The sequence below is a fragment of the Eretmochelys imbricata genome, chromosome 6 (assembly GCF_965152235.1).
Source record: "Eretmochelys imbricata isolate rEreImb1 chromosome 6, rEreImb1.hap1, whole genome shotgun sequence".
Taxonomy (NCBI): Eukaryota; Metazoa; Chordata; order Testudines; family Cheloniidae; genus Eretmochelys; species Eretmochelys imbricata.
Genome location: NC_135577.1, coordinates 85,252,480 through 85,280,111, shown reverse-complemented (window position 1 = coordinate 85,280,111; position 27,632 = coordinate 85,252,480). Strand labels below are relative to the sequence as shown.

At 38.1% G+C, this 27,632-nt stretch overlaps 1 protein-coding gene across 1 annotated transcript in view; it reads right to left on the bottom strand.

Annotated features, from left to right (window-relative positions):
- Positions 1 to 27,632, bottom strand: part of NPAS3 (neuronal PAS domain protein 3) — an 846,484-nt gene that overhangs the window by 240,785 nt on the left and 578,067 nt on the right. The window contains exon 6 of the mRNA XM_077820328.1: positions 17,093 to 17,182. Coding sequence (XP_077676454.1) covers positions 17,093 to 17,182 — 90 coding nt within the window. The remainder of the gene's footprint in view (positions 1 to 17,092; positions 17,183 to 27,632) is intronic.

The following is a 27,632-nucleotide window of genomic DNA, read 5'->3' as shown; positions in this document are numbered from 1 at the left end:
TTCTTTTAGCAGCTAAAATCTTCAAAGATTCCACCCTCACTGAGCACGCTCCAGCCATTCAAAGCTTCTACCTGTGACCAGACTTTACGTGCCCAATCCACACAAAGCAACTGAGCATGCTCCAGTCCAGGCCTACAGGGGCAAAGCTGAACTTTCCCTGTAATGGCTGCTCCAAGCCAGGATAAGGCAAGGGCCAGGAACTGAGAGCAGAAATTCTGTCTCTTCAATACAATCTTAATTCGCCCTCCTCCCACCGTGTGTAAGTGTATTATAAACACACATACATATTTGCATATATATATATATAAATATATATATATATATATATAAAATCATGCCTATATACACACAAACACACACCCACCCCTGCCGAATGCAGCTATTTTGGCAGATGCACTAGTTTCTTACCTATAATAATAATTCTGTGTACTTCTATTATTTTATCAAAAGGTACAGTGTTTATTTGGTGAACTCTGAAAGAATAAAAACAGCTATCCATTGAAAACTATGAACCTAGTCCACAGACTCAAATAAAGCAGCAATTTCATTAAAAGTTAAATCACATCTGCTTAGCATTAGTAATGAAAAAAGGGTAAGAATGAGGTAGCTATGAGAACTACAGCTATTGACATCATTGACCTATAAATACATCCTCTAAGTTGATATGCAGCAATTCAATATCCCTGTTTTGATATAATTGCTATTACAAAAAGTCCTTTGCTTCCAAGTGTTAATACAATTGCAGTTCATATTTAAGATAATCTGCCAAAAAGGAAAACTAATTTCAAAATATTTGATCATGAAAGTTGTCCTCAGCCTTTACAGAGATAATTTAGTCAAATAATATCAGATAATCTTAAAGCAGATTTAGCAGGAAATTGCTAGGGACTCCATCTAAGCAGCATCCATTTGCACTTACATAAATGTACTGAATGTGTAGGAAGACTTTGACAGCTTGCCATATGTGATTTCATTCTATAGCCTACCTACTTTACCATCAAAAGTTATATCCTTTGAAGCATTGCCAGAATTACTTTAGCCCAGCAGATATGCTAGATGTGCCCTTTAAAAGCCATATCATTTCCTTTCTACTCTGAGTATTTCAATGTAACATCTGCTCAACTAAATTCTTTTGAAGGTTAAAACCAAAAAAACCCTGTACTATGTCTTACTAAGATGTCCATTTTTGAACAAAGACCACAAATGGCAGAGACTAAATATGGGGTTAAATGAGACCACGAAAAAGGAATAGACAATTATCAACCACCATGGAAATATTATAATTATACACATAGGAAATAAGTGTTTGAATTTCAGGATAGGCAGGCATTTTATTTAAAATAATAATAATCCCTAAATTTTATACTTTCGATCATGTTGATTGTTTATATGTAAATTCTTATACAGTTGTGACTTGGGTTCTGATGCCATAATGAGACACATTACACATTAACAACTTGATTCAGAACAGTATATATAATCTTCTATATAATCTATGCTTTTTTATAATTATTTCAAAAGCCCCTATCTGATTACCTGAGCACCTCCCCAGGTGTTCTAGTGATAATGAATGGATAAACACATCATCTAATGTCAAATAGCAGTTGTGACTTTTTAGAAATATCTTCAGTTCAACTTCTTTAATTTCTATTCATGCTACCCAAGGTTGCAGGACTGTGTTTTCACTAAAGAGCTGAATGAATCCCCATAATTACATGATTTTCTTGTCTGCTCAAGTGAAAAGGTTTCAAAACATATTAAAATGGCACTGTCCTTTCTTAGTCTCTTGAAGCCCTGCAATGTCAATTTTAATTAGCGAGCTGTGAAAGTTATGTTTTTATTTCTGGGAATTTGTTCCCAGTTTCACCTATTATTTTATATGAATTTGCATTTTTGCCATCAGAGAAGTTGCATACTTTTCTAATCTACAGGGATGCATCCTGAGAACATCACAAGCATGCAAACTGTACTATGGTAGTCCTGAAATGGTAGTGTCCCAAATAAGGTATAATCTAAGCATGCTCATATCAGCTAGACAGACATTTGAAATACCTACAGAAAGAAATGTGCATGGTGGTGATGCATGATAATGGACCAGCCATCAGAAGAAAACACGATTAGTTTTGTAACTTCAAATCTCAGTGGCCTTCACACTGACATGTAAAACTCACATCTTCATCTTAGCTTTCCCACAGCTCCAACTGAGAACAGTAAAGAAGAAAACAGGAAAAAGAGAAGGATAAAAAAAGAGGTGAAGTCAAGAAGGAAGAGAGAGAAGTAAAAACAAGTGGTAAAGAGTAGTGTGCTTGCACTTTATCTACCCCATCCACTTGGAATGCCCTTCCTGACCTTGTCCCCAAAGCCAATCCTATCCAAAGCTTATTTAAATCCTTTCTGCAGACCTACTTCTTCCTTGACACCTGCAAGGAAGTAACTGACTAAACCCATGATCTTGCAATGAGCAGAGTAGATAACTCCATTTCAACTGGGCTCTGCACAGGGGCAGCGATTTGCTCTGGTGCAGCTCATTGCATAAGTTACCTGCTATCTATTTCATCTCTGTCTCATGAATGAACTGCTCATCTATATGAAGGAAGGAGACTAAATGTTGGGGCAATGAGACTCTGAAATGGAACCAGCGAACTGATGGGAGAAAGACAAGAGGGTTGAATTTAAGTGTGTGGTGGGTTGGGGGGGAAGAGGATTTGGTGTTTTTAAAGTAAAAACAAAAATAAAAAGAATAACAAAAGAACAAACATGTAACTAATCAGATATGTCTGACAGTGAAAACTGTAGTTTTGTGTCACATCCTTTCCCACCATCCATTGTGTGTCTTTTAACATTGTAAGCTCTTTGGAGCAGGGAATGTGTCTTCCTCTGTGTTTGGGAATGTGCTTAGCACACTTGGGGTGCCACTTTAATCTAAACAGTAAATAACATGTCACTGCTGTATGTAACACTAACAGAATCATGTGAGAATTTGTTTAATTCCAAATAAAAATAGAGTTTACAAAATGCTGATTTGGATTAACGAGAAATCAGTATATATTGCTGACGGATACGAAGTGGAGCATGGGGTAGGACAAGGAAATCAAACTACTACATTGCAGTAATATTTGAAAGCATACAATCAAGCTGTAACTGAACCAGGAAACAAAAACAGTATAATCAAGCTGTCGCTTATATTCATGCACTTCAAAGTACCTGCTGCTTACAGGGACAATGAGGTGAGCAATAACTATAAACAGTTTCCTAAAATATACCTCATGTAAAGCATAATACTAACACTATACTGATAATGATGATAAAACCTGGCATGTGTAGGTCCTGATCCAAAGCCCACTGAAGTCTTTCCATTGCCTTCAAAGAGCTTTGGATCAGGTCCCTATAGTGTACATATTATATTCCTGTTGCCTGAGCTATGTGAAACAACACATTTACAACAAAAACTAATACTGTAGGTTATAGTCCCTAAATTCATCCTATGAAGTCTCACAAGACCCTATGCACAGCTAAAATCTCACTTAAATTCTTTGCTCTAGTGAGAGCTCTAGTGAGAGTTAAGGAGTGCGTGTGGCCTTTGCGAGCCCCTTCTGCTCCAGCAAGTGTCATCCGAAAGCGGACATCATTCCAAACTGAAGTATCAAATAGTTCAACTGTGCCTCATTACAGCCTACATCCTAATTCAGAAGTACTCAGCCCTGAAGGCCCAAAGATGACTTTGTCGTTCACCGAAGTCACAGACAGAGTCTTAAGCTAATGATGGGGTGAAATGGTTAAAAAGTGTGGCAATGGTGTTCGTGTCATGACATTTTGGCTTCATGACACAATGTCACTACATATGCAAAGGTCTGAAAAATGCAAAGGTCTGAAAAATACACTCTGCTATTATTATTTTATAGCTCTCTGTGACTCCATTCAAATACAGAGAGCCAGCATTTCTCTCTCTCTCTCTCTCTCTCGCCAACTCATGATTTTATTGCAAGCTTTGTGATATTTGATGTTTTCTTCAAAGAACCAGCTGCTGGAATCATGCTATTGCCTGAGAATCTCAGCTCTTTTAAAAATAAAAGTAAGTTTCCAGCATTCATGGCAGCAGGGAAAGTCTTGAAAATATCGCAAAAAGAAAAGGAGTACTTGTGGCACCTTAGAGACTAACCAATTTATTTGAGCATAAGCTTTCGTGAGCTACAGCTCACTTCATCGGATGCATACTGTGGAAACTGCAGAAGACATTATATACACAGAGACCATGAAACAATACCTCCTCCCACCCCACTCTCCTGCTGGTAATAGCTTATCTAAAGTGATCACTCTCCTTACAATGAGTATGATAATCAAGCTGGGCCATTTCCAGCACAAATCCAGGTCTTCTCACCCTCCGCCCCTTTTTTTCCAAAAACCACACACACAAACTCACTCTCCTGCTGGTAATAGTTCATCCAAAGCGACCACTCTCCTACAATGTGCATGAACCCTAAAGGCTAAAAAAATAGAAGGCAAATAAGAAAAACCCTAAAAAGAATTGTTTTTAAAAATCTCATGATTTTAAGTCAATCTCATGATGGGGGGGGGGCAGGGATCTGACTCCTGATTCCCCTGCTCTATTCCCCTTCTTCCTCAGCACCTTGTGAGAGGGAGGGAATATTCCTATTCACAGCACTAACTCTCAGCAGTTTAGGCTATGTCTACACTAGCACTTTTGTCAGTAAAACTTTTGTCGGTCAGGGGTGTGACCCCTCGACCGACATAAGTTTCATCAACAAAAGCGCCGGTGTGGACAGCGCTATGTCAGCAAGAGAGTGTCTCCCACCGACATAGCTACCACAGCTCATTGCAGGGGGTTTAATTGCCACAAGGTCTCCTGTCGGCATAGAGCGGCTACACAGGAGATCTTGCGGCAGCACAGCTGCCACGGTACAGCTATGCCGCTGTAAGGTCTGTAATGTAGATATATCCTTAGTAAGAGCAGGTGTTTCTCTTCTCTTCTACTTCTTGTCTGCTGATTGATAGGAGGAGGTATTTTTCCTCTCTGTCTCTCTGTGCTTTGCTTTTCCCTCCCTGCCCTCCCACTCCTCCCCTCCCTTCCCCAGAAACATCCTGGCTACTAAGGAGGAGATAATTCTCGTCACTACTCTTAGACACACTTCCTAGCAATTGAAAGGAGGTGCAGTTTCTCCTCTCTGCTCCCTCCTCTCAACTTCCTGGCTACTGAGAGTGAGAATGTATTTCTGAAAAAAGAAAAGGAGTACTTGTGGCACCTTAGAGACTAACCAATTTATTTGAGCATAAGCTTTCGTGAGCTACAGCTCACTTCATCGGATGCATACTGTGGAAAGTTTATAAGATCTTATATACACACAAAGCATGAAAAAAATACCTCCACCCATCCCACTCTCCTGCTGGTAATAGCTTATCTAAAGTGACCACTCTCCTTACAATGTGTATGATAATCAAGGTGGACCATTTCCAACACAAATCCAGGTTTTCTCACCACTCCCCCCCCCACACAAACTCACTCTCCTGCTGGTAATAGCTTATCCAAAGTGACCACTCTCCTTACATTGTGTATGATAATCAAGGTGGGCCATTTCCAGCACAAATCCAGGGTTTAACAAGAACGTCTGGGGGTGGGGGTGGGGTAGGAAAAAACAAGGGGAAATAGGCTACCTTGCATAATGACTAAGCCACTCCCAGTCTCTATTCAAGCCTAAGTTAATTGTATCCAGTTTGCAAATGAATTCCAATTCAGCAGTTTCTCGCTGGAGTCTGGATTTGAAGTAAGTTTTTTTGTTGTAAAATAGCGACTTTCATGTAAGGAGAGTGGTCACTTTGGATAAGCTATTACTAGCAGGAGAGTGAGTTTGTGTGGGGGGGGGAGGAGGAGGGGGGTTGAGAAAACCTGGATTTGTGTTGGAAATGGCCCACCTTGATTATCATACACATTGTAAGGAAAGTGGTCACTTTAGATAAGCTATTACCAGCAGACGAGTGAGTTTGTGTGTGTGTGTGGGAGGAGGGGTGAGAAAACCTGGATTTGTGCTGCAAATGGCCCAACTTGATTATCATACACATTGTAAGGAGAGTGATCACTTTAGATAAGCTATTACCAGCAGGAGAGTGGGGTGGGAGGAGGTATTTTTTCATGCTTTGTGTGTATATAATAAGATCTTATAAACTTTCCACAGTATGCATCCGATGAAGTGAGCTGTAGCTCACGAAAGCTTATGCTCAAATAAATTGGTTAGTCTCTAAAGTGCCACAAGTACTCCTTTTCTTTTTGCGAATACAGACTAACACGACTGTTACTCTGAAACATGTCAATGTATTTCTGCTCTCTCTCCACTTAACCTCTGGCTGCTAATAAAGGGTTGGAGTACTCCTTCTCTCCCTCTCCTGGCTGCTAAGAGGGTGATGATTGTTTCCCCTCTCACTTCTCTATCACTCACTTCTTCTCCCCAGGAGTAGAAGAATTCCCAGAGACTATGGCCCATTTGCTTGGCTCTCTGTAAACTCTGCCTAAGACCAGGCAGCCAAATAGAGTTCTGACCCAGTTTTGCCAATTCTTGTGATTTGATCACAAGTGTCACAATGTTTGGTGTTTTCCATAAGGCCTCGGGCATGCTGGAAATTCTGATGCTGAAAATCTCAGTTTTCTCTTTTTAAAAAAGTAAGTTTCTAGTCCTCCTGGCCGTGGAGAAAAATTTGAAAACGTGAACCCTAAAAGCTCTAACTCCAGAAAAGAAATGGAAACCAAAATTTATTGTTTGTAAAATCTCACGATTTTTAAGACAGGCTCGTGATTTTGGGGGGCTGACCCATCCTTTTTGAGCACTTGGCGCTGGCAGTAATGCTGACCAAACCTGTGGATTGCACCTGAGCTACATGGCTCTCTAGTGCCTCAAACTCATGATCACTTATCCTAACTGTACTATAGTAGTAACAGAGAAAGTAGTTTTGTCAGCTGTTCTATGTTGAATTAAAAATCCTACCAGATTAAAAACAACAGGAAGAAGCAATGTTTTAAAAAGCACTGTTTACAGGAAAATAACTTTCTTGACAGATTTTTTTTAACCTATTAAAATTAATTATACCAGGTCTGTTACATTTTGATCCATACAGGAAAGGAATACCACACCTTTGACGAGGCACTAAACATAATAAATAATAGCAAGAGAACATTTGTTGTTGCAATAGAGGGAGCATGCATTTTAAAGCTATCAGCCAATTCCCAAATCTTATTCAAACCCTAAAGTAAATTTCTGTGGTATTAGCCAACTAAACAAGTGAAATTATCAATAGAATTGTTGCTGTGATATGCCAGTCTTGAAAAACATGTCTTCTTATGTAATAGCTAAAAAGTGATACACATCTTTTTTTCTTATAGAAATGAAATTTTGATTACCCATGAATGGGATGACTTTACGACCTTGTTCCTCTGAGCTTAAGTAATTACCCTACCATCTATATGAGAATTTTGTATTTCATTCCAATTTCTACAGTATTAGAACAGCAGAGAAAAGATATTTATACAGAAGATCTTATTTGTTACGTTTCCTACAAAATATCCCTTTTACCAATTTTTGCATGGTAAGATAAACAGCTCCGTTAATATACATAAAATATTCATTGACAAGAATACAAATATATGTAGCTAGTCAATGAAAAAAAGATACCAAACTATTCTCCAGCAAACTTGGAGTTTTACATTTCCAAAGCTTGCTTAACTACATTGTACGTTAATTTAGGAAAACAGTGTTTCTTGGTTTTAATATGAATGACAATTTTAGAACATCTAAATTTCCTTAATCATATTTTTTCTATACACTACTTTCAAAATTAACCGGAAAACATAACATTGCCTATATCATGAAGCAAACAGTCTAATTACCAATAATGTTTTCAGACTTTTGCTTAGCTACTACTGGAAGGTGTTAACTGAAGTGAAAATATCTTATATTATCAACATCTTATATTTAATATCAAATGCCAGTAATTATTAAGCAACACGAAAAGTCCGCAGCCTTCAAATGTTAAACCAATGAGGCTATATTTTATTGTACCAAGAATCTGTGTGATTCATTCTAACTAGTGTAACCCTTCTGCATAAAGGCTTTCAATATTTCAGCCTCAATGGCTGCTAAAATATGTTTAAAAGTATAAATAAGGAGAACATGATTCTCATGTGAAATGACACACTGGATTTCTTTAGTTCTCTCAGTCATAGTTTGGTGTATTCAACAGAACCTTTAAAGCTATATTGTTGGCAGTATTTAAATTATACTGGGGAAAACTAAGCAAAGCAATGTGATCAGTAGCAATAAGCTAATTTTAAGTTAAAAAATAAGCAAAATATCACTATGTACTGTATTTTGACAGACTACAAAGTGACAGTCAGAGGATTATTCCACAGATTTCTAATGCTGGAAATTCTGATGGCATTTACTAGCATAACCTTTCAACTCTGAGCACATCAATAGAAGCAGACAGTGGTTTGAAATATGATTCCTTGCAGATAGCATATCCTCATTCATCTGACTGTGGTGCTCTGTGCTCCATTGCACAAACAGCGGCTCACCCACTTCTGAGAGGACACTAATAAAAAAGGCATCAATTTTCAGCTCTAGTACTACTGTGATCTCTTTATATGTTCGACATCCAACATTAAATTAAAATGCTGTTATAAATCCTACTTTCTGAATCTGGAATGAGTGTTGGGTTTTTGTCGCATGAGACTGCAGCAAATCTTGTCAAAAGCAAGGAAGCACGTCTTGTTCACTCAGAATTAATGTTGTGGATGAAAGAAGGAGGTAAAAGATGTTGAATATGGTGAACTGTGGGTGTCAAAGGCAGTGGCTAATGCAGCATTGGGGTACCAAACAGAGCATAACATCTGCTTTCAATAGGTTGTTAATCGGGAATTTTAATTAACAATTACAAACTGTGTAATAAACACAATTTTTTGATAATTCTAAGTACATTTTAAAAACATTACTACAACTTTGAAAATACCATTACAATTGAATATTTGTGGAATATATTCATCTGTACCAGATAAAACAATTTTATAACACCCAAATAACACGGGCAAAGTGTTTTGGATCACATGAAGTGAAGGTTGTTACAGGGTATCTATGCAAAATTATGCATATTGATGTTGATGTTTATGCCTTGCGTCAGTTTGTCATTTGCACTTGAGTTGTCTTAAAAGTTCTTGGGTTAGGGTGAAAAAAATCAAGATCATCATTAGAGGGGACAAAATTATTAGACAATAATTTGGATTAATGAAACAATGTCAAATACTTTTCATATACAAAAATAACCAAGAAAACTGATTGTAAGAAAGAAAGAAGCCGGACAGAATATTTCTGTTACGCAAAAGATTGTAGTGTGCTTTGGAGCCTTTCGGCTGTGTCTGATAACCTCTAATGGCAGGTATCTTTTTCTCCTTTAAGAGCTATGCTAAACTACACTGAAAAGGCAATAATGGTTTCAGCAAAGATGCTCCGTCTGTAGATATTTTCTCTTGTTAAGTTCATTCATAATTATGAAGAAAGCGAATGAGCTTGCCTTTTTGGAAGCAGGGGGGGCGGGGAGAGGGTGCCTTGAAGAGTGGTTCAATATCTGGATCGAACAGAGGAACTTTTCCCCCCTAAGGATCCTGCCTGGAGAAACCTTGACAAGCACAAAGTCAGAACCTAGACAAAGTTGCCCTGTTGAGAACGATAAGGTCACCCGTGGGATTGCTGAGATTATCTCTGTCAAGCACTTGGACAGCATGCAGTCAAATGATGCATCATGCAGTCATTTTCGGGGGGGGGGAAATCAATTTCTTCACCAGGTCGCTATTTGCTTTTCAAAGTGCCCTTGTAGGCCTTCACCACCAAGCATTTATCAATTTAAATGTTGTAAATTGATAATGTGCCACTGTGCCTTGTACTGTTTCTGAATTATTTTGATACTTATATTTTCTCAATGGTCTCAAAACCCTCAAAGCCTCTGTATTTGAAAAGGGCTCCCTCCCCCACACCCTTCTTTTTACTTAAAGTAAATAACTTTCCTATGCTGAACACTGAAAAATACTTCCTGAAAACCTATACAATACTGAATTTCATCTGGTTTTATTTAATAATTATGTTTAAAAGGGGTCAAAATTCTATATAATTATCAACGTTAGTGCATGAATTTATTAACTGAATATTTGATCATCCTTACCACTACTATTCAAATTTAGAATAAGAAATACTAAGTTCAAATATTAAATAGAAAAATACTGGAGGTTCTTAATTATTTTATTATGAGGCTTTGTTACATAGTATTTATTTTGTCCGTGAAATACAGGTTTTAAAATGTTGTGGTGGGAAAATGAGCTAGAACTAACAGAACAAATGCAAATATCAACGTTTTCCTTATACTATTTTTTTAAACAAACCTAGCATAAAGTAATGCATTAACCGTATACCAACCTCAGCTTGATTTACATTGAAAAACAGGTAGAGCATAGTAGTTGAGGTTTGTGCTTCGTAACAGCAAAAGAAATACACGGCAGTTGCAAAGCATCCTTAACCTCCAGTGATTTATTGGCCCTCAGCCAAGTTATCAGGGGAATCTAATTCTTCTTTATTATTCAAATAAACCACATTTGGCACCATGGTTCCCTTTCAGAATAGCTTCACAAATAGACTGAGTACTGTCATTTATTTGACCTTGTACTTGTGTGCTGTAGCTATAATTTTATTTGCCATTCCACAGAACAAATGCACAGGGATCCAAACCACAAAGATCCGTGACAGAACGAGTAAAGCTGTTCATATCTAATATACCTGTTGTCTGCACACCTACTTTGTTTTTAAAAGGATAAAACAATAATTTATTCTCTCCCCTCCCCCAACATACATTTATTAGTTCTTATTATGTGTGCAGCTGCACTGCTCCCTTTTAGAGAGCTTTCTTTAAACGGGCCAATTTGCAACCCTGTCTGGGTCCTGGGAAGCTTGAAGCTAAGGTAGGTATCTTGTTATTTTAAGGTGTGGACTTTACAGAAAGAAAAGAGAAGGGAGGTAATCCATAATATACAAGCAGAGTACTACTGTCAGTAGGAAATGACTGAGAGCTTGTTTCAGGAAAATGAGAAGAGGTTTAGCCAGCTTCTTGGCCTATCATGTTTTTTAATGATAAAAGTCTGTTAATTTCCCATTTTTGTTCAAGTCGTAATTTTTCTTTTGAGCAGAAATTGTTCAATTCAAAGATAAAACATACTGTGGGCCAATTTCTTAAATTTAGCCACCTAAATTATGTATGCAAATCCCAGATTTAGACATTCACATTGCCATTTAGAGGCCTTAAATAGCAATTTGAGTGCCTGAGTGCCCATTTGAGTGCCCAGATGTGGGAATCTGGTGACCAATTTAGGCATCTATATTTGAAATCTGTTCCCACTCTATTAATAATTCAAGAAATTCAGGAATTGTTCATTTTCAAAGGATGGTAGTTTCTTGGTATTTCAAACTGTCTGTTGGATTTGCAATGTGGCTAGACAGACAGAAACAGAGCTGGCCTGCACTGGGGATTTTTGCACCCCTGATGCAGATGTGTTGCACTGTGAAAAGTGGCATGTACCCATTGCAAGTCACTTTTTAGGTCCTTTAGGGTTTTTTGTTTTTTTTTTTCCCTGCTTCTGAGCACACTCTTCTACTCCAGGAGTAAAATCCTGCCCCGCTGGATTCAATGGGAGTTTGCTATTGACTTCAATGAATTTTTCCTTACATGTTTTACCAGTGTCAATAATTCCATGCAAAAATCCCCAGTATAGAAACCCCTATGTACACGTGTACCGTAAGCATCTAAATAATCATGAGTCTACATGTGAATACTACAGTTTCTGGACCACTTTATACTGGGAGGAACATAGGGCCAAATCATAATGGAACCGTGCAGATTTACACAAGCTGAGGATATGGCCTATACAATGTAGCCCATTTCTTCTAACTCTTAAACCCTTATTTTAGTTTCCTTCATCTTTTCTCCTTAGTATCTGCCACAAATGTGCATCTGATATTCTCTGAAACTGCTCTCAATACCATTCCAGAGTGAACTGTTTTGGAAGAAGCACTCTAAAATCAAATTCTACAAACCAACTAACATAAAATTCCCGGTCATCACTAGCCTGAAGATAAAGGACTAGACTCACAAAGAAATGTAGAAAGAAAAGGAGTACTTGTGGCACCTTAGAGACTAACCAATTTATTTGAGCATGAGCTTTCGTGAGCTACAGCTCACTTCATCGGATGAAGTGAGCTGTAGCTCACGAAAGCTCATGCTCAAATAAATTGGTTAGTCTCTAAGGTGCCACAAGTACTCCTTTTCTTTTTGCGAATACAGACTAACACGGCTGTTACTCTAAAAGAAATGTAGGTGTCTAGAAAATCACTGGGATTCACAAAGCCTGAGTTCAACACCTAGGTTTTCAATACAATGAATGGGAAGAGAGAGGCATCTCAGAATGGGATTCACAAAAGCCAGCATGCAAGGAGGCTCCTCGCATAAGGTAGCCAATGAGAGGTACAAAGCCAAGGGATGTGTGTTAAGCCCTGCTCATCTCTGAGAGATGGGCACTTTAGTCTGGGCTACAGGGAGACACCTTCCTCTGCTTGAGATTCTTAGCTATAAACCATCTCCTGGTGTTAGGTGCTTTTAGCAAGAAGGCAGAGGGTGGGGGGAGGACATGCTCCTTCATAACTTTTAGCCCAGTAGTTAGGATACTCACCTGGTATGTAAGTATGGATGCGAGAAACCCCCGGTTCAAGTCCCCTGAGGGGGGAAAGAGATTTGAACTGGGATCTGCCACCAATCAGGAGAGTTCCTTAGTCACTCGGCTGATCGTTCCAAGGGAATGTCTCCTTCCCCTCCCCACACTCCTACCAGTTGTTTTGTGTAAATTTGTATACAGGAGCCCAATCCACTAGATAAGGTCTGAGCATGCTTACCGGACTGAGCCTTGCAGGCAGAGAAACACCTACCTTCTCCTGATTTGTGCATCGCTCTGTGGCTTAGGCATCCAGGTGCCTGGTATGGGGCTGCAGTGAGTGTGCTCAGAAGCAGAAAGAGGGGTGCCTTTAACTTCAAAAATTTTAGGTACCAAGTAATTTTAGAGGCAGCTGAGAGGGATGAGGGGTGTTAATCCCGGGGGGGGGGGGGGGAAGGGTTTGATTCTGGGATTTAGGCACATACATCCTTTTGTGAATCCAGCCCAAAGTGTTTAAAATCCAAATAGATATATTTTGATGTCTATATGCAATGTACAATCATTACAATGTTGAAAGAGTAGTTATTACAATTTTTATTTATTACTAAAGTAGGCCCAGACTTTGTAACAAGTAACCTCATTATTATCCCCCCAGACTAGCTCTAGAGAGATTAGTATTGTCAGATTTCGTTACTATTAATCTTACTTTGCACATCAGCATCCATTTTATTGAACCACTGACTCTCAAGGTACACAAAAGAGAAAAACTGGGCTCACGGAGAAAACTCTACATTCATCCTTTGAAGTTGGGTCAAAAGACTGTTTTCTCTTAACTGGATGTGACATTTTTCCTGTCTATTTCTAAAAAAAAAACAAGCTACCTAATTTTCATTCATATTAAATAAAAAAGACAAAGAAACAGAAACAAAGTACTATCAGCAAAGCAGCACTAGACATTAAAATCAAACTTATAAGCCAGCACTTCAGAAAGAGGAATCAACTGAAGAAGCTTAGAATTTACATTATGGAATGTTCTAGAAGTTTCACAAAGTGTCTACAGGGTGCATTCTACCCAAATCTACCTTCGGCCAGCCTCACAGAGGAATCAAGCAATATCTATCTTATAGCACTTTATATAAAGGTAGTTAAGCTCTGGAATAGGCTTCCAAGGGAGGTGGTGGAATCCAAGTCGTTGGAGATTTTTAAGAACAGGTTGGACAAACACCTGTCAGGGATGGTCTACATTTACTTTGTCCTACCTCAGCATGGGCACTGGACTTGATGACTTTTCGAGATCCTTTCCAGCCCTGCATTTCTATGATTCTATAATGCAAAGAATTGGAGGTAAGATATCTTATGTGTTCATATCCCATTAATGCTTATTCTTGCCAGCTTCATCACATATCACAATTCAATGAAATAACAACATACCGCAATGGCTTCCTCACTTTGGACTATTTTGAAGTCACTGTAGTGACATATTAGCATTTCCTTTGTACTGCAAGAATTTGTTTGCATGGCTATTTTTGCCAATCAGCTCTTTGTAATAAATAAAGCATTTGAATGGTTATTTAGTATGCATGATTGCAGTTTTCCTTTTGCTACTGCTAATGATGCATCTGTAAGATTTTTACAACATTTACAGGAAGGCAACTGAAAAAATGTGGTAAGGATGTATACAGTGTACAAAATGTTTACTCATTTATGGCCTGATAAAGTACAAATGTCTTAAGCAAAGATTGGTGGGGACACCAACTCGACATATTTTAGTGGGTAAATCAAAGGCCCTCAGCAGATTTCACTTATTATGCTGATGAAGTCCACAATCTCACTCTTGATTTTTCAACAAAATTTTTCACTGATACCTTGATTAGTAAATGCAAAGAGATGTTATGATATGTCAAATACTGTAACATGTTTAGGCAATCCCTCCATTGGCGTTCCTGTCTCAAGCACATCAAACATAAGCTACTCATCTTCACTTACAAGGCCTTTCATGGCTATCCCTATCCTGCCCATCACGTTTCATTTGTTATCAAAATGTCAGACCCCGCTTCCGATCTGATCAGGATGCCAGCCTCCATCATCCACTTGTTACATTTTCTAACAAGCACCTTTGTGCTTTCTGCCACACTGCCCCTCATGCTTGAGAGAAGCTCCTCATAAACCTCTGAAAATCTACCTTGCTCTCCTTCAAAACCCTCCTCAAAACCAGACTGTTCCATTAAGCCTACAAAAAACATGACAATGGTTAGGCTGCTGATGTGCTGAGACCACATCCCATCAGGCTGACCAATACTGTTTCATTGTTTCTTAGTACTCCCCCACCGGCCTGCATCCCCCTGTTGTCTCTCATCTTAGACTGTAAGCCCTTCGGGACAGGGAATGCCTTTTTGTTCCATGTTTGTACAGAACCTAGTATAGTGTCCTGGTCCATAACTAAAGTCCTATGTGCTACAGTCACCCAAATAATTAAGAAAAATAGTAATTGCTTTATTCATCTGAACGCTTGCTTCAAAGGATGAAGTGTAATGGCTCAACAACTTGACACAAGTTTAGAATAAGGAGAGTCTTACCAACTATTACAGTTAAAAAGCAGTGGAAGAAAATTTTACAAGAGACTAGCATAGGGTTAAAGCCACATTTTTCTTTAACAGATGATATTTCAGATGGCCACACTATTCCAGATGCATCAATTTCCTTGAAAATCCAATCCATATATGTGCATATGCTGTGCTGGCAGGAGGACTGACTGAAATGGCCAAAACCCAAGAGCTAATATTCTTTTGGCCAGAATAATGCAATTATTATTTTCCTAGCTATCAGTCTAAGCATACAGAGCCATCTGTTATGCAAAGCAAACATACACATCTCAATTACAGAAAATGCAGTTGCCTTGACAGAATTTGGATTACACCACTAACCAGCGCTGTAAAATTTGTTTTAAGCTAGTGTATAATGGATGCCTTTCAGGAGTTCCCTAATTAGCATTTACCTGCTTAAACTAATTATTCATCCTTTTTCTTTATTGGCTTATTAAACTTTGTTGGATACTATGCATAAAACAGATTAATATGAGCTTAAGACAATAACAACATTAAAGTTCTGATTCTTTACTGTTTTAGCAACCTGGTGGTGCACCAATTCCAAAACCTGAGATCCTTGATACCAGCTCCCAAACAGATTAAGGCAGGGATTAAAGCCCATTACAAAACTAGGGACTTCAATGAGAGACAAGAATATGAATATGGAATTTAAAATAGCTCCGTTTCTATTTCTATCATTCTGTTTGCTAGACCCACCACAAAACACAATTGCTGTACACACGATAGCCAATTGCTTGGGTGTTCTTTGCAGAGTTAATAACTCTTATTCTGATTCTCATCAGATAATATTTAAATTTGGTCTTTTTCTGCACCAAACATTAAAATCTCTCTCATTCTTTTAAAATATCATTCTTAATGTAGCTGGGGCACAACAAAATCACTAGCTTTTGAAAGCTTCCAATACTAATAGTTGCCTCCTCTGAGCTGTGCCAACTTACTCAAGCAACAAGTTCACTATGGGTCCCCATTTAAAAGAGCAGACACAAACATTATCTCAATTTTTATCTCCTCAGGGTGACTGTACTAGAAGTAGATTATCCTACTTGGCAAATCATCATGCAAAAACTCTCTGCTGCATTTCTGAATCCAAATAGAAGGGAGATTTTTCGGCTAGAAGCCTCTGAATGCAGTAGGATTAGCAATAAGCCACAACAAGCAACTTTTCCTTTTTCCTTCCCTTTTAGCCTCTGAAAAACAGATGTCAGCAATTAAACTACAAATAATCAAAATACTGTATTTTATAAATTTGTCATTTCGTATTAGTGAACATTTGTGAAGGCTACAAAATGTCCTTGTTGGAACCCTCCCTGCAAGACATTTTAATGGTCTCTTTCAGCATTTCTTGACTCCAAATGACTCCCTGTCATTGTGTCAGCTCCCAGGATAATAAAGAGTACTCCATAAACATCCAGTAATAGGACACAAGGGAAGTACTATTAGTGTGTCCCTTTCCTACCAGGTATAGAGGTTTAAAGTTCAAAACAACTGAGAAAAGAAACTTCATTTGTTCTCAATAAATTAATAATGATCTTTTGTGACAAAAAGTTTTCAGGCCCAAGTTTATTTTATCTAAACATTCAATACTGACACATACTTCTCAATTACTTCTCAGGATGAATGAGACACAGACCTTAAGTAATGGATTCAATAATTCATGCAAAATACTGCAAAACAGATTATTACTTTAGCAGAAAAGTACAGTTTACACAATTACATTCTAGAATCGAAAATTTTTACTTACTTGCGATAGGCCTAAATAGATGGAGACTGTTTCTGAAATGTACAAAAATTTTCCTTCTTGGTTTAGTGCAAATACAAATCCATCCAGGGACTGCAGAGTAAGAAAAAAAAAGTGAATAGATTGATGCAAAGCTGATAACAGATTCAAACAAAGGCATCAAACACTGAATTGAGAACATATATAAACATTTTAAACTTGTATCCCGAATACACTTCTTTTATAGTATATTGTATTTATATATGCACAAACAGCACACAGGTATATACCAAAGTACGAGGAATTTTTTGTCTTCCTTAAATCATAGATACATTATGTGTAATTTATTCTCATTTGCATGCAACAAGAAATATGGAAAAAATAATACCAAATATACTTCAGTTTTTCTATCTGCAAAAATTATGCAGTAGCAAAGGGGGAAATTCCCCCTCCCAAAAAACTGAGCAAGAGAAAAATTCAGATCATCACTTGAACCATTATGGACCGCCATAGTTTGTCAATTAATCCAGGATTACACCTCCCTCCCCTCACACACACACAAACACACGTGCCTTTTGTAGGAGAACAAACAAAGCCAATCAACAGATACTGTCAACTATGTTGGGTCTATAGAAATTTTATGACTTCAATCCCTTCAGTGTAAAACTAGATTCAATTTTATTCTGACAAGTTCAGGTCTTTAGATCTGGTTTCCATAGCAAATGGAAAAATCACGATATGATTATACACATTAATTCACAGCTTTTGAAACACGACCGCAGTTAATAAACAAAGAGATATATTCTAAATTTGATACATGGAGTAAATCACTACACATCAAGATGAAAATATGCCTCTTCATTGGGAATACATGGCATTTCATTTTTATTCCTCTATTGAGGCCAATTATTGGCAAAACACATACATAATGTTTGCCGAAGCAAAATCACAAATTTATAGAGATTAGTAATACTATAAGAAGTTGCAAATGAGGAAACATCCCAAATCCAAGCCTTGGGATACAGGTATGTGTAAAGCAAAAATGTAACCGTATTACATTTGAGATCAACATGTTCTTGGAAGAACAAGATAACAGAGTTGCACACAAATTTAGAGAAAAATATAAGATGCCAAAGTGACTGCAATAATTTCACTCTTTTTCAAATACAGAGCAGTGATTTCTGAGGCTTTTTAATGTTTTGATTCCTTTGCTTCTTGATTAATTTCTAACATACTGCCGGTCAGAAGCTGACTTTGGCAAGTGTTCACCCCTCTCTGATGTAGTAGATGGTGGAATTAGTTCAAAAATCTGTGTTTTCTCAAAAGAACGAACCACACATTGGAAAACAAACACTCACAAAAGATATTGCATTAAAGAAAGGCTCTCTAATTTATATTTATGAATTAATAAAAATGTAAATCTACATAGACTTTCTTCAAGTAAAACATTTATACTATGCAAGCAGTTTACGGCATCTTATAAATCATCATCTCCCCCCTTTCCCCCACATGATAAACATAGGCTCCTTGAACTTTAACAGCAATAACAGGTGAAAAATCTGGAATGGTGGAATTCAGATTTAGACCTATACAAGGGCAAAATTAAAACCTTTATAAATGTAGTATCCTCCATTCTCTAAACATCTCTTCTGCTACTGTGTCTCTGTTCTGTTCTCTTACCCCTCCTTAATGAGAAAGGTCAGAAGAGGAGGGTTCCTTTAAAAGCTCTGTGGCTTACGGTGTCCTGAGAATCTGCTCCATGCTTCTTCAGGAACATGGGTCTACCAATAGTGCAGGAAACGTTGTCTGAACCCCAACTATAAATAGTATTGAGAACCCTATGACTCTGTGGCCATGTGTTGGTGTATTTGATAGAGTGCCTCTTTCCAACAGCAGTCACATCACATTGACTCGTTAACATGCTGCCATTATCTCCCCACACTGGCTACAGAACACAGTTGTTGCCATATTAATCAGGCCACCCGTCTATATATGTTAATCCAGTATCCTGTATCCAACAGTGGATAATACCAGATGCTTCAGAGGATTGTGTGAAATATCCATAGTGGACATTTATGCAATAAGAGGTCAACTGGGAAAGTTTGTCCCTAACCTCAGGCTGTTAGTAGTTGGCTTAGGTCATTAAGCACAAATGTATAACTAGTGTAACTGAAGATATTCTTTATTACCCATAAAAATGTCTGTTCCTTTTTAGAATCCTGTTATGCTCTTTGTCTCAATAATATCTTGAGGCAATGAGTTCCACAGATTAATTATGTGTTGCATAAAAAGTTCTTCCTCCTGTCAATTTTACATTTTCAGCCTTTTTGTTCTTATATTATGAGAAAGGGTAAATTCACAGGAGTGCCTCATTGATCTTTTCTATGTTGTTTGCTATATTATATAATCATTTGGACAAATCTTGGTGTAATTTTTGTGGTGACATTAGTAAAAGGCACCTGGATTATATCCTGGACAAAGTGCAAGTCTGAGCACCATCAAGTTTAGGAATTTAGGCTTCTCAATAAAATGGCAGTACATTTTTTTTTAATATCGACAAAGCAACATAGTTTTCCTTAACCTCATTTTTGGAAACAGCTCAACCATTTTTGCTGAAGCTTTAAAAAAACAAAACAAAACAAAACAAAACAAAAACAGTTATCCTCAAGTAGACACAAGGCATGGAAAATTTCAGCCTGAATGGTTAAAGTCTGAAAAGTTAAGAGCAACTGAAAACAGGGTCTTACAATGGAATGTGTTAATCACCTTTAATTACAGGTGTCATTGCCAACTCCCACTATAATAGTGACTCATTCATATCACCTATTTGTTGCTTCTCTCAGTTAAATAGCTTTAATCTTCTACTCCTTCCTGGTGTAGGAGTGACTGTTCCTGCTCCCCCATCCCTTTGTGGGAGGCTGTTCGCCACCTTTGCCTCATGGAGTTGCCTGAGAAGCACTATGGTTGGGATGTTCCTGGACTGGTGGTGCCATGGAAGCATACCACAAAGCTGTTTTTCCTCTCTGTGTGACTGACTCATGACTATTCCCATAAGATTTCCTCCATTTTGCCAGTTTGAGTTACTAGAGGGTGGATGAATCATAGAAGAAGAAGATTAGATTTGGAAGAGACCTCAGGAGGTCATCTAGTCCAACCCCCTTCTCAAAGCAGGACCAACCCCAACTAAAGAGGCAAAAAGGTGTAGCAGCTTTGAATACCAAACATTATGGGGACAGTTCAAGACAGCCAGGGTCAATGCTCTCCCTTTCCTTTCACCTGCTGGAATTTCCACCCAGAAAGTAGTAGTTTTGATGCCTCTCAAACACATGTTGCACTCCTGGTACCTTGTATGTTAACTGAACAGACCACAATTGAATTGTCTGTTCATATTAATACTTGAGGCTCTGAAGACCCTCCCAGCTTCAAGATATTTACATGTAGTTTCTCTTTATGACTGGACTTTGTCCACTGAACTCACTCCACTAGAAACAATGCTTCCAAGCCCCTCAAATGGTATCTGTTTTTAAGGGCCACAATTAGAGGGTCATTTTCTGTCATTTCAGATCAAACTACTCAGCTCCCTGGACAATTTTGTGATTGTTACAAGAACGAGGCAGATTCCCTTTTAATGTTCCTGCTCAAGTACTCTTTTAGTTATCTGCATGTCATATCCTTTTGCCCCCCTGGATTCCTCCTCCTCCTCTTACTTTCTCTTTCCTCACCCCTACCTTTCACCCCCCGTTCCTGTTATATTTGTGTATCAACACTGACAGAATTCAGCATTTGAAAGGGTCAGAAGAGCAAAATGAGTTGTATATAATGTGCATCTGATCACATTTTGAAAAAAGTCATTTCCCATTAGATTACTAAAGAGCTAACTATTTCAATTCCTGAAATGGAGGGCAATGAGAGAAAGACCTTAAAGTGGTGGAAGGAAAAGACAAACTCAATTTATAGTATCTAGAACAACTCCTCCCGCAAAAATAGGAAAACCTTCTAATGCAATCTAGTCCATCCTAAATATATGAGAGGGCAAAGATGGGCTAAGCACCCTTGTGCCAACGTTGTTGTTCCTTATACAGGTCAAACAGTATCTGTGAAGGGCTGTCTCATTTGTTATTCATAGGTATTATTTATGAATATTTATTATTTAGGTAATGCGTGTTGAAATTTTTCAGTTTTTCATAAAGCCTGTGTCCTTTGTGCACACCAAGACACCATCCAGCCTTCAAACAATGGTGGTGGAGGGGCTAAGGGAAGGTGTGTTGTAGAAGAGTATTTGACACCATGGTACGCTACATGTTTGCTGCCAATTTTTGTTTAGCAAAGAGATATTCTTGGAAGTATGATTTGAATTACATACATATGTCCAATTGCATAACTATTGTTAGAAAAACACAGGTGTATCCCTGTAGCAAAATTTTAAAGCTCTCTTTCCATTTGAGGACCCCAGAGAAGCTACCAAAGACCAGACTTCTAAAGAGAAACTTTGTAAAACAAAGGCAAGCATGACCTGTGGACCAGACGTGGGCTACAAAGTTCTACACTCTGTTCCATAGCCATTGTCAACTTAGTACAGAGGTGCGGCATGTAGAGACTAAACAGACTCCACAAAATGCTCCATTTTCACATAAGCAGAAGCCACTCAGATATAGATGGCATATACATTTTGGGACCTGCAATCTCAAGCTCCATTCCCCCTTTGTTTTTAACGTGAGGTTGGCTGCCATCAGCTCAATTTAATGCTCATTATTGGGGTTCTTGAAAATTGTTAATGAGGCCCTCAGACAGCCAAATTTTGGGCATCTCTGATCCAAGACTAATAATATTCCTATTTTGAGACAGTTTATACTTATTGCTTATGTATAAGATGTGATTAAAGGTGAAGTTTCATAGCACTTTTTAATTTTGATTTGAGAAAACCATTATTTATTATGTTGTTTCAATCACCACGGGCTACTTTTTAATTTTTTTTAAAACTGCCCCACTGTTTTCAACAGGCTCCAATTAAGATTCTGGGGTCAAAGGGTTAATTACATCTTCTTACCCACTATGTAGAATTTTCTGATTATTAACCAAGGTTGGATTAAGATGAAAAAGAACCGACACAAATGTTAATACTTGCCCCTCCTCAAGAAGATTTATCATAATACCATGCTGAAATCTGTATGCTTTCTTCAAAGCAGTTAGAGAACAAAATCTTAGAGGAAACACTTAAATAAATGTTTTAAAGACAGGCAGGTGTCTGATTTATTGAGACACTCTTCTTATTACTAAAAACAGTTCTAAGCTAGCTGGACAAGACTGATACAAGATTTCCTATGTCATATCTCAGTAAGTCTATGTGGTAGACATGAAGGAAGTGAGATTCAGATGTAAAAGTCAGAAGCTATATCACCTCTCAATAATAGTGCCAATCATTATAATTTATAGCCTCTGACATCTATATAATGCAAAAAATTTAAGACTTTTTTTAACCCAAAACACTGAACGGCTCTTCTAGTATTTGTGAAATTGTGGAGTTATTTTCTTGCAGGATGTGAAACTAACTGTACCACTTTGACTGAATGAGTACTAATGTATAATGCATTGTTAAATGGATTTATATTTGTCAGAGGAATTTTGTCCCTGGTATTTTTTCATATTCTCACTTCAGCCAAATTTCAGAGACTGAAATCTTACTACAGTGTCCTTCTGGGGAATATCCTCATATATCATACTATCCATGAAGTCCCTAATTCCTTCTCTTGTATTCCAATGCTGCAAAAAACCCTGTTACCCTGACCTAAACTCCAGTTAGAGTGAAGAATTACCAGTAGGCTAGGTTATTTTAATGACAGATTATTTTAAACTAAGCCTTCACCATCTGTTCCACCCCCTAATTATGAATGCAAAAAGAACATATTTCACAATTACATCAGTAAAAAGTAAGATATACATGATTTAAATGCAGGCATGTGTTCTTTGTCCAATGCAGCATGCATCTGTGATGTTTTTCTCATAATTCAGGCTCTGATTGGGGGGATGAGGAGCAAACTGTTCACCCCTGATAAAACAGATTCATTGATATACTAAACTTTTTCCTGGCAAACAGATCATCTTAATTAGAATTTTTCACTGTTATGACATAATGATATTATAACTGGAGCTGAGCATTAATTTGAGCACAATGCCTGTCACCAATTAGATATAAAGCATCCAATAACAGCTAAAAATATTTTACTATTACTAAAGAGAGACTGCACTGGAGACGACCGACATTTACCTAAGGAAATAGTTCTCCTCTTGCAGTAACAGAGCTAAATAGCATAGCAATAATTTACGAAGAACAACAGTTAAAGGTGAGGGGGTTTTTTTCTTTGTTTTTTTTGGTTTTTGGTCTCACTAGTAAAAATTAGACAGGGCCCTTCGAATTTCATGAATATGCAACAATGTCATAAGGAACAGGTTAACAGAAATCTGTTTTGGAGCCTTCAAGGCACGCCTATTGTGCTATCACTATTAAGATATCAGAACGGTATCCTACGATAACTCCAACAAATATACCAAAGCTTTACTACTTATGTGGAAAAACCTAACAAATTGTGCCTGGGGCTTTTGCAACAAAGTACTGTAAAAAGACAAAACTCTTATTCCTGGAAATATGATTTAATGTGCAGTGTATTTGAGACGTGTAAAAAAATCAAAAGTTTAGGCATTTATTAATTTATAGAAATCTCCAAAAGCTTTATTCTTGCTCTTCTGCCTTCTCTGCATGAGAACAAAGAAATCCCAAATAAAATAAAATAAAATAAAAGGTGAGATCATGGGAAATTACTGCAATGTTCTTTGGGCTTCAAGCCCTTTCCTGCAGAATAAAAATCGTCTCTAATCACAAAATCAAACTGCAGTACACTCCACTCACTTTTTCAACTCTGATACCAACACCATTTTATTTATTTTAACACATCCAGTGTAATAAACTACACTAAGCATGGAGTCTGACTGAGTCTGTGACACACATTTGGCAACAAAACTAAAATGAAAGGATGAGGTAAGAGGACAAGCTCAAAGGACATGGTTAGAGAGAGCTTTGCTGTCAGTTATTAATTTGGCTCCCTCTTGCTTTTTACTCCCATGGATGGGGAGACTGGATGAAATTTACAATTGCAAATAAAACAAAACAAAAATCCCACCAGTCAATCTTAAGAAAACCTTTTCTCAACTTTGAACCAAAGAGGCAAAAATATGTGAAAGAGCTTGCCAAGTCCCCTGAAGCATCACCCACCAAATCTGTGCTCTGTGGGACAGGGTGAACCCCCAACAGCAAATGATTGCATGAGCAGACTTTTTTCATAAAAATTGATATTGTTTTAAGATCTCTTACCAAGATCAATTGCAAAGTAGATGGAATATTAGAGAAAATTAGAAATTCAGATGGGATGGTAATACTTGAAAACTGATTGCTGTGTTTTGATGCTGCATTCATGGACATATTCAGTAACAATAAAATGGGTAATATCACAGACGAGGCAGAGAATCATTAAACGGTTATAAATTGCAGAGTTGTGGGAGTTCACAGAAAACCAGAGATTAAGGATTTGGCAATATTTTGTGTGCAAAACTGCTGAAAGATTTTTGGGGACCACCACCTTGTGGATAATAGTTTAACTTTAATTTCTGCTAGAAGGCTGCCTTCAGTTGTTACACCGTCCCAAACTATCCTATGAACATGCACAAAATAGCACCCTAAAAGCTATCAGACCCACTGAAAATTTGGTATTACAGGAAGAAAGAAAGGAATAACCTTGACCTGCACTGCAATGCTATTAAAAGACAAAAGGAGCTTTATTAATGTGAAAAAGAAATTCCAAGACAGAGGAATTGCATCCATTATGTATCCAGCTTCTGAAAATAAGCTATGCTAGCCAAACATTTTATGTAGTATGCAGACACTTTATCAAGGCCAAACCATGAGAAATAACTGATGAAATGGAGTCAAATGAGAGAAGGCAAATTATTTTAAGTACCTCTGTGAACTCTTTTTTTGGTGGAACACTTGAGCTAAGATTTTATATATCACATATCTCTGCTGATTTTTATGCTTGAATTTGATCAAGTGACCTGAATTGCTTGGCTTAATTCTTGAAATTGTTGTTATGGTCTTGAAGTAGAGGATGACATACAGGCAGACACTGATATGTTTGGGAGAGAAAACTATTTGTTAGGAGTGATTTTGATATTTCATATAATACAGCACTCGCACAGTTAAAGTCAACTGGCTGGGTAGATTATTTTAATTTACATGTTAGGTTTGCATGAGATTACAGTTTTAATAGTCTTATGACCTACTATAGCTTGAAGCTCTTGGATGGTGTTACATCCCGGAGAGGGTAGGGAGGGTATCGAAGCAGACAACCTTAACTGAGTAAAACATTTTAGAAGATGGCTAGATATACTGTAGCAGGAGACACTAAACTATTGGAGTGGATGATTTTTTTACTCCCACATTTTTTAATTCAATAGAGCGATTGTACTTACATTATTTGGTTCCTTTGGAATAATCTGAAAATGTTAACAGTTTATTCTGTAGTACACCCATGAGAGAGGATGATGTAATTACTTGTCTATTTAATTACTTGTCTATTTCCTATATCTAGATGACCAGCATAACTTTTTCATTGTGCAGTCTCTGTATAAGATTTCAATAGTAGGAAAACCCTTTGATCTTGTCTTAATTGTTGCTACTTATACCAAAAGTCTATACTTACAAAGCTGCAATGTAAAATAAACAGGGAACAGAAACATCCCCACCCCCTCATTTTTAAGAGGGGTGGGGTGTTTTAAGGTACCTGACAGAAGAAAGATATACAGGAAAAGGAGAGAAATGGGGTGGGGGAAGGAGGGGAAGGACTGCTGAGGGAGGAACTCAGGGCTGCCTCACGTAATTAAATTCCATTCTGTGGGAGTTGTGTATTAAAGTACTGACCTTACATCTCTAGGATGCCAGTTCATGCTGAACATGTTGCCTTGAATTTTATGGGTTTCCTACTTTTAGCACAAGGCTGTATGGACTGCAGACTCTCTGCAAAGTCACTATATACCACCTGGTACAATCAAAAATATCTATTTAGGATGAGAGAGCTAGCATACAGAGATTGCATTACCTATCTCTTGCCTTAAGAATGTGGTCCCTTCAGGTCAGGCAATTATGATCTGCCTGCAGACTAGCTTTTCTTTGGCTCTAGAGCAGTGCTTCTCAAGCTACCTGATGTGTGTGTAGCTATCAAGCTATCTTTTTTTTCCCAATGTGCGCACAGACTGGCAGCCGATGGCTCACGGACTGGCACCGGTCCGCAGACCACCACTTTGAGTAGCAATGCTCTAGAGGATTTCTGTTTCCAATGGCACCTGCTCTTTAGAGGTACAAACATTCATCTGATATAAAACATGCCAGTTGTAGGTAAGTTGAAGTTCTGCAAAGTGCCATCCTGAATGAAGTACTTGATGCTGGAAGTACTTGCATAGTGTTGCTACCATGAGAATTAGCACAGAAGTTGTGTTAAATTGCTTATAGTATTAAGCACAATAGTAAGTAGTGAGTGTTTGCAGCATGAGGCCTCAGGTCCCAGTCCTGGACTCCTGGGTCAGACCATGGGAACCCCATTAACTTTAATGGAGTGCTGAACAGGTTCAAGCGTCTACCCAAGCAGGTGCTATATTTGTAACTTTAATGGCTCTAAGATTGAAAGAAAATAACCCATGTGAATGTTTCAGCATATAAAAATTCTGTCTTAACTAGGGTTGCCAACCCACCCGGATTGGCCAGGAGTCTCCCGGAATCAGGCTTCATCTCCCGGAGGCGACTGAAGCCGATCTGGGAGACTTTATGCTGCTAAAAGTCCGGTGGTGCAGCGGGGCTCCCTACCTGCCCTGGCTCCGTGCCACTCCTGGAAGTGGCTCTGAGAGGGTCTCTGCGTGCTGCTCCTGTCCTGAGCGCCAACTCCGCAGCTCCTATTGGCTGGGAATGGGGAACCGCGGCCAGTGGGAGCTGCGGGGGCAGTCCCTGCAGGCAGAGGCAGCACTGTATAATAAATAATTACATTTATTAAAAGACAATATTGATACCTGAAATAGATCTCAATGAAGAAATAAAATACATTCTTTGTCTGATGCATTATAGCAATTTGTGCTCTTTGTAAGGCATGTTAAAATAGCACGATGTTAAGAATGTCTCTGAAAATGTGGAATATAAAAATATCAGGCCAGCTCCTTCCCTCCAATCTCAATGAGTGGTGCACAAAAGCCAGAAACTGGCCATAACTCAACAGCTGAGAATTCCTCCATCTTTCAGCTGGCATTAAGTTGCCACAGCTGAATCCTGTACCAACTGTCACCCCTTGTATCCGGGCACTGAGGGGGAGCAGAACCACAGAGATTCACTCCATCAATTCCTTAGGATTCATACACTGCTGGCATAAATTAGAGCAGCCTCCTGTAACTCACTCATGGGCTGGAACATGCCAACCCACAGAATCAGAGCTGTAATGAGCACTGACAATCTCCCCCAATACACCTGTGGTTC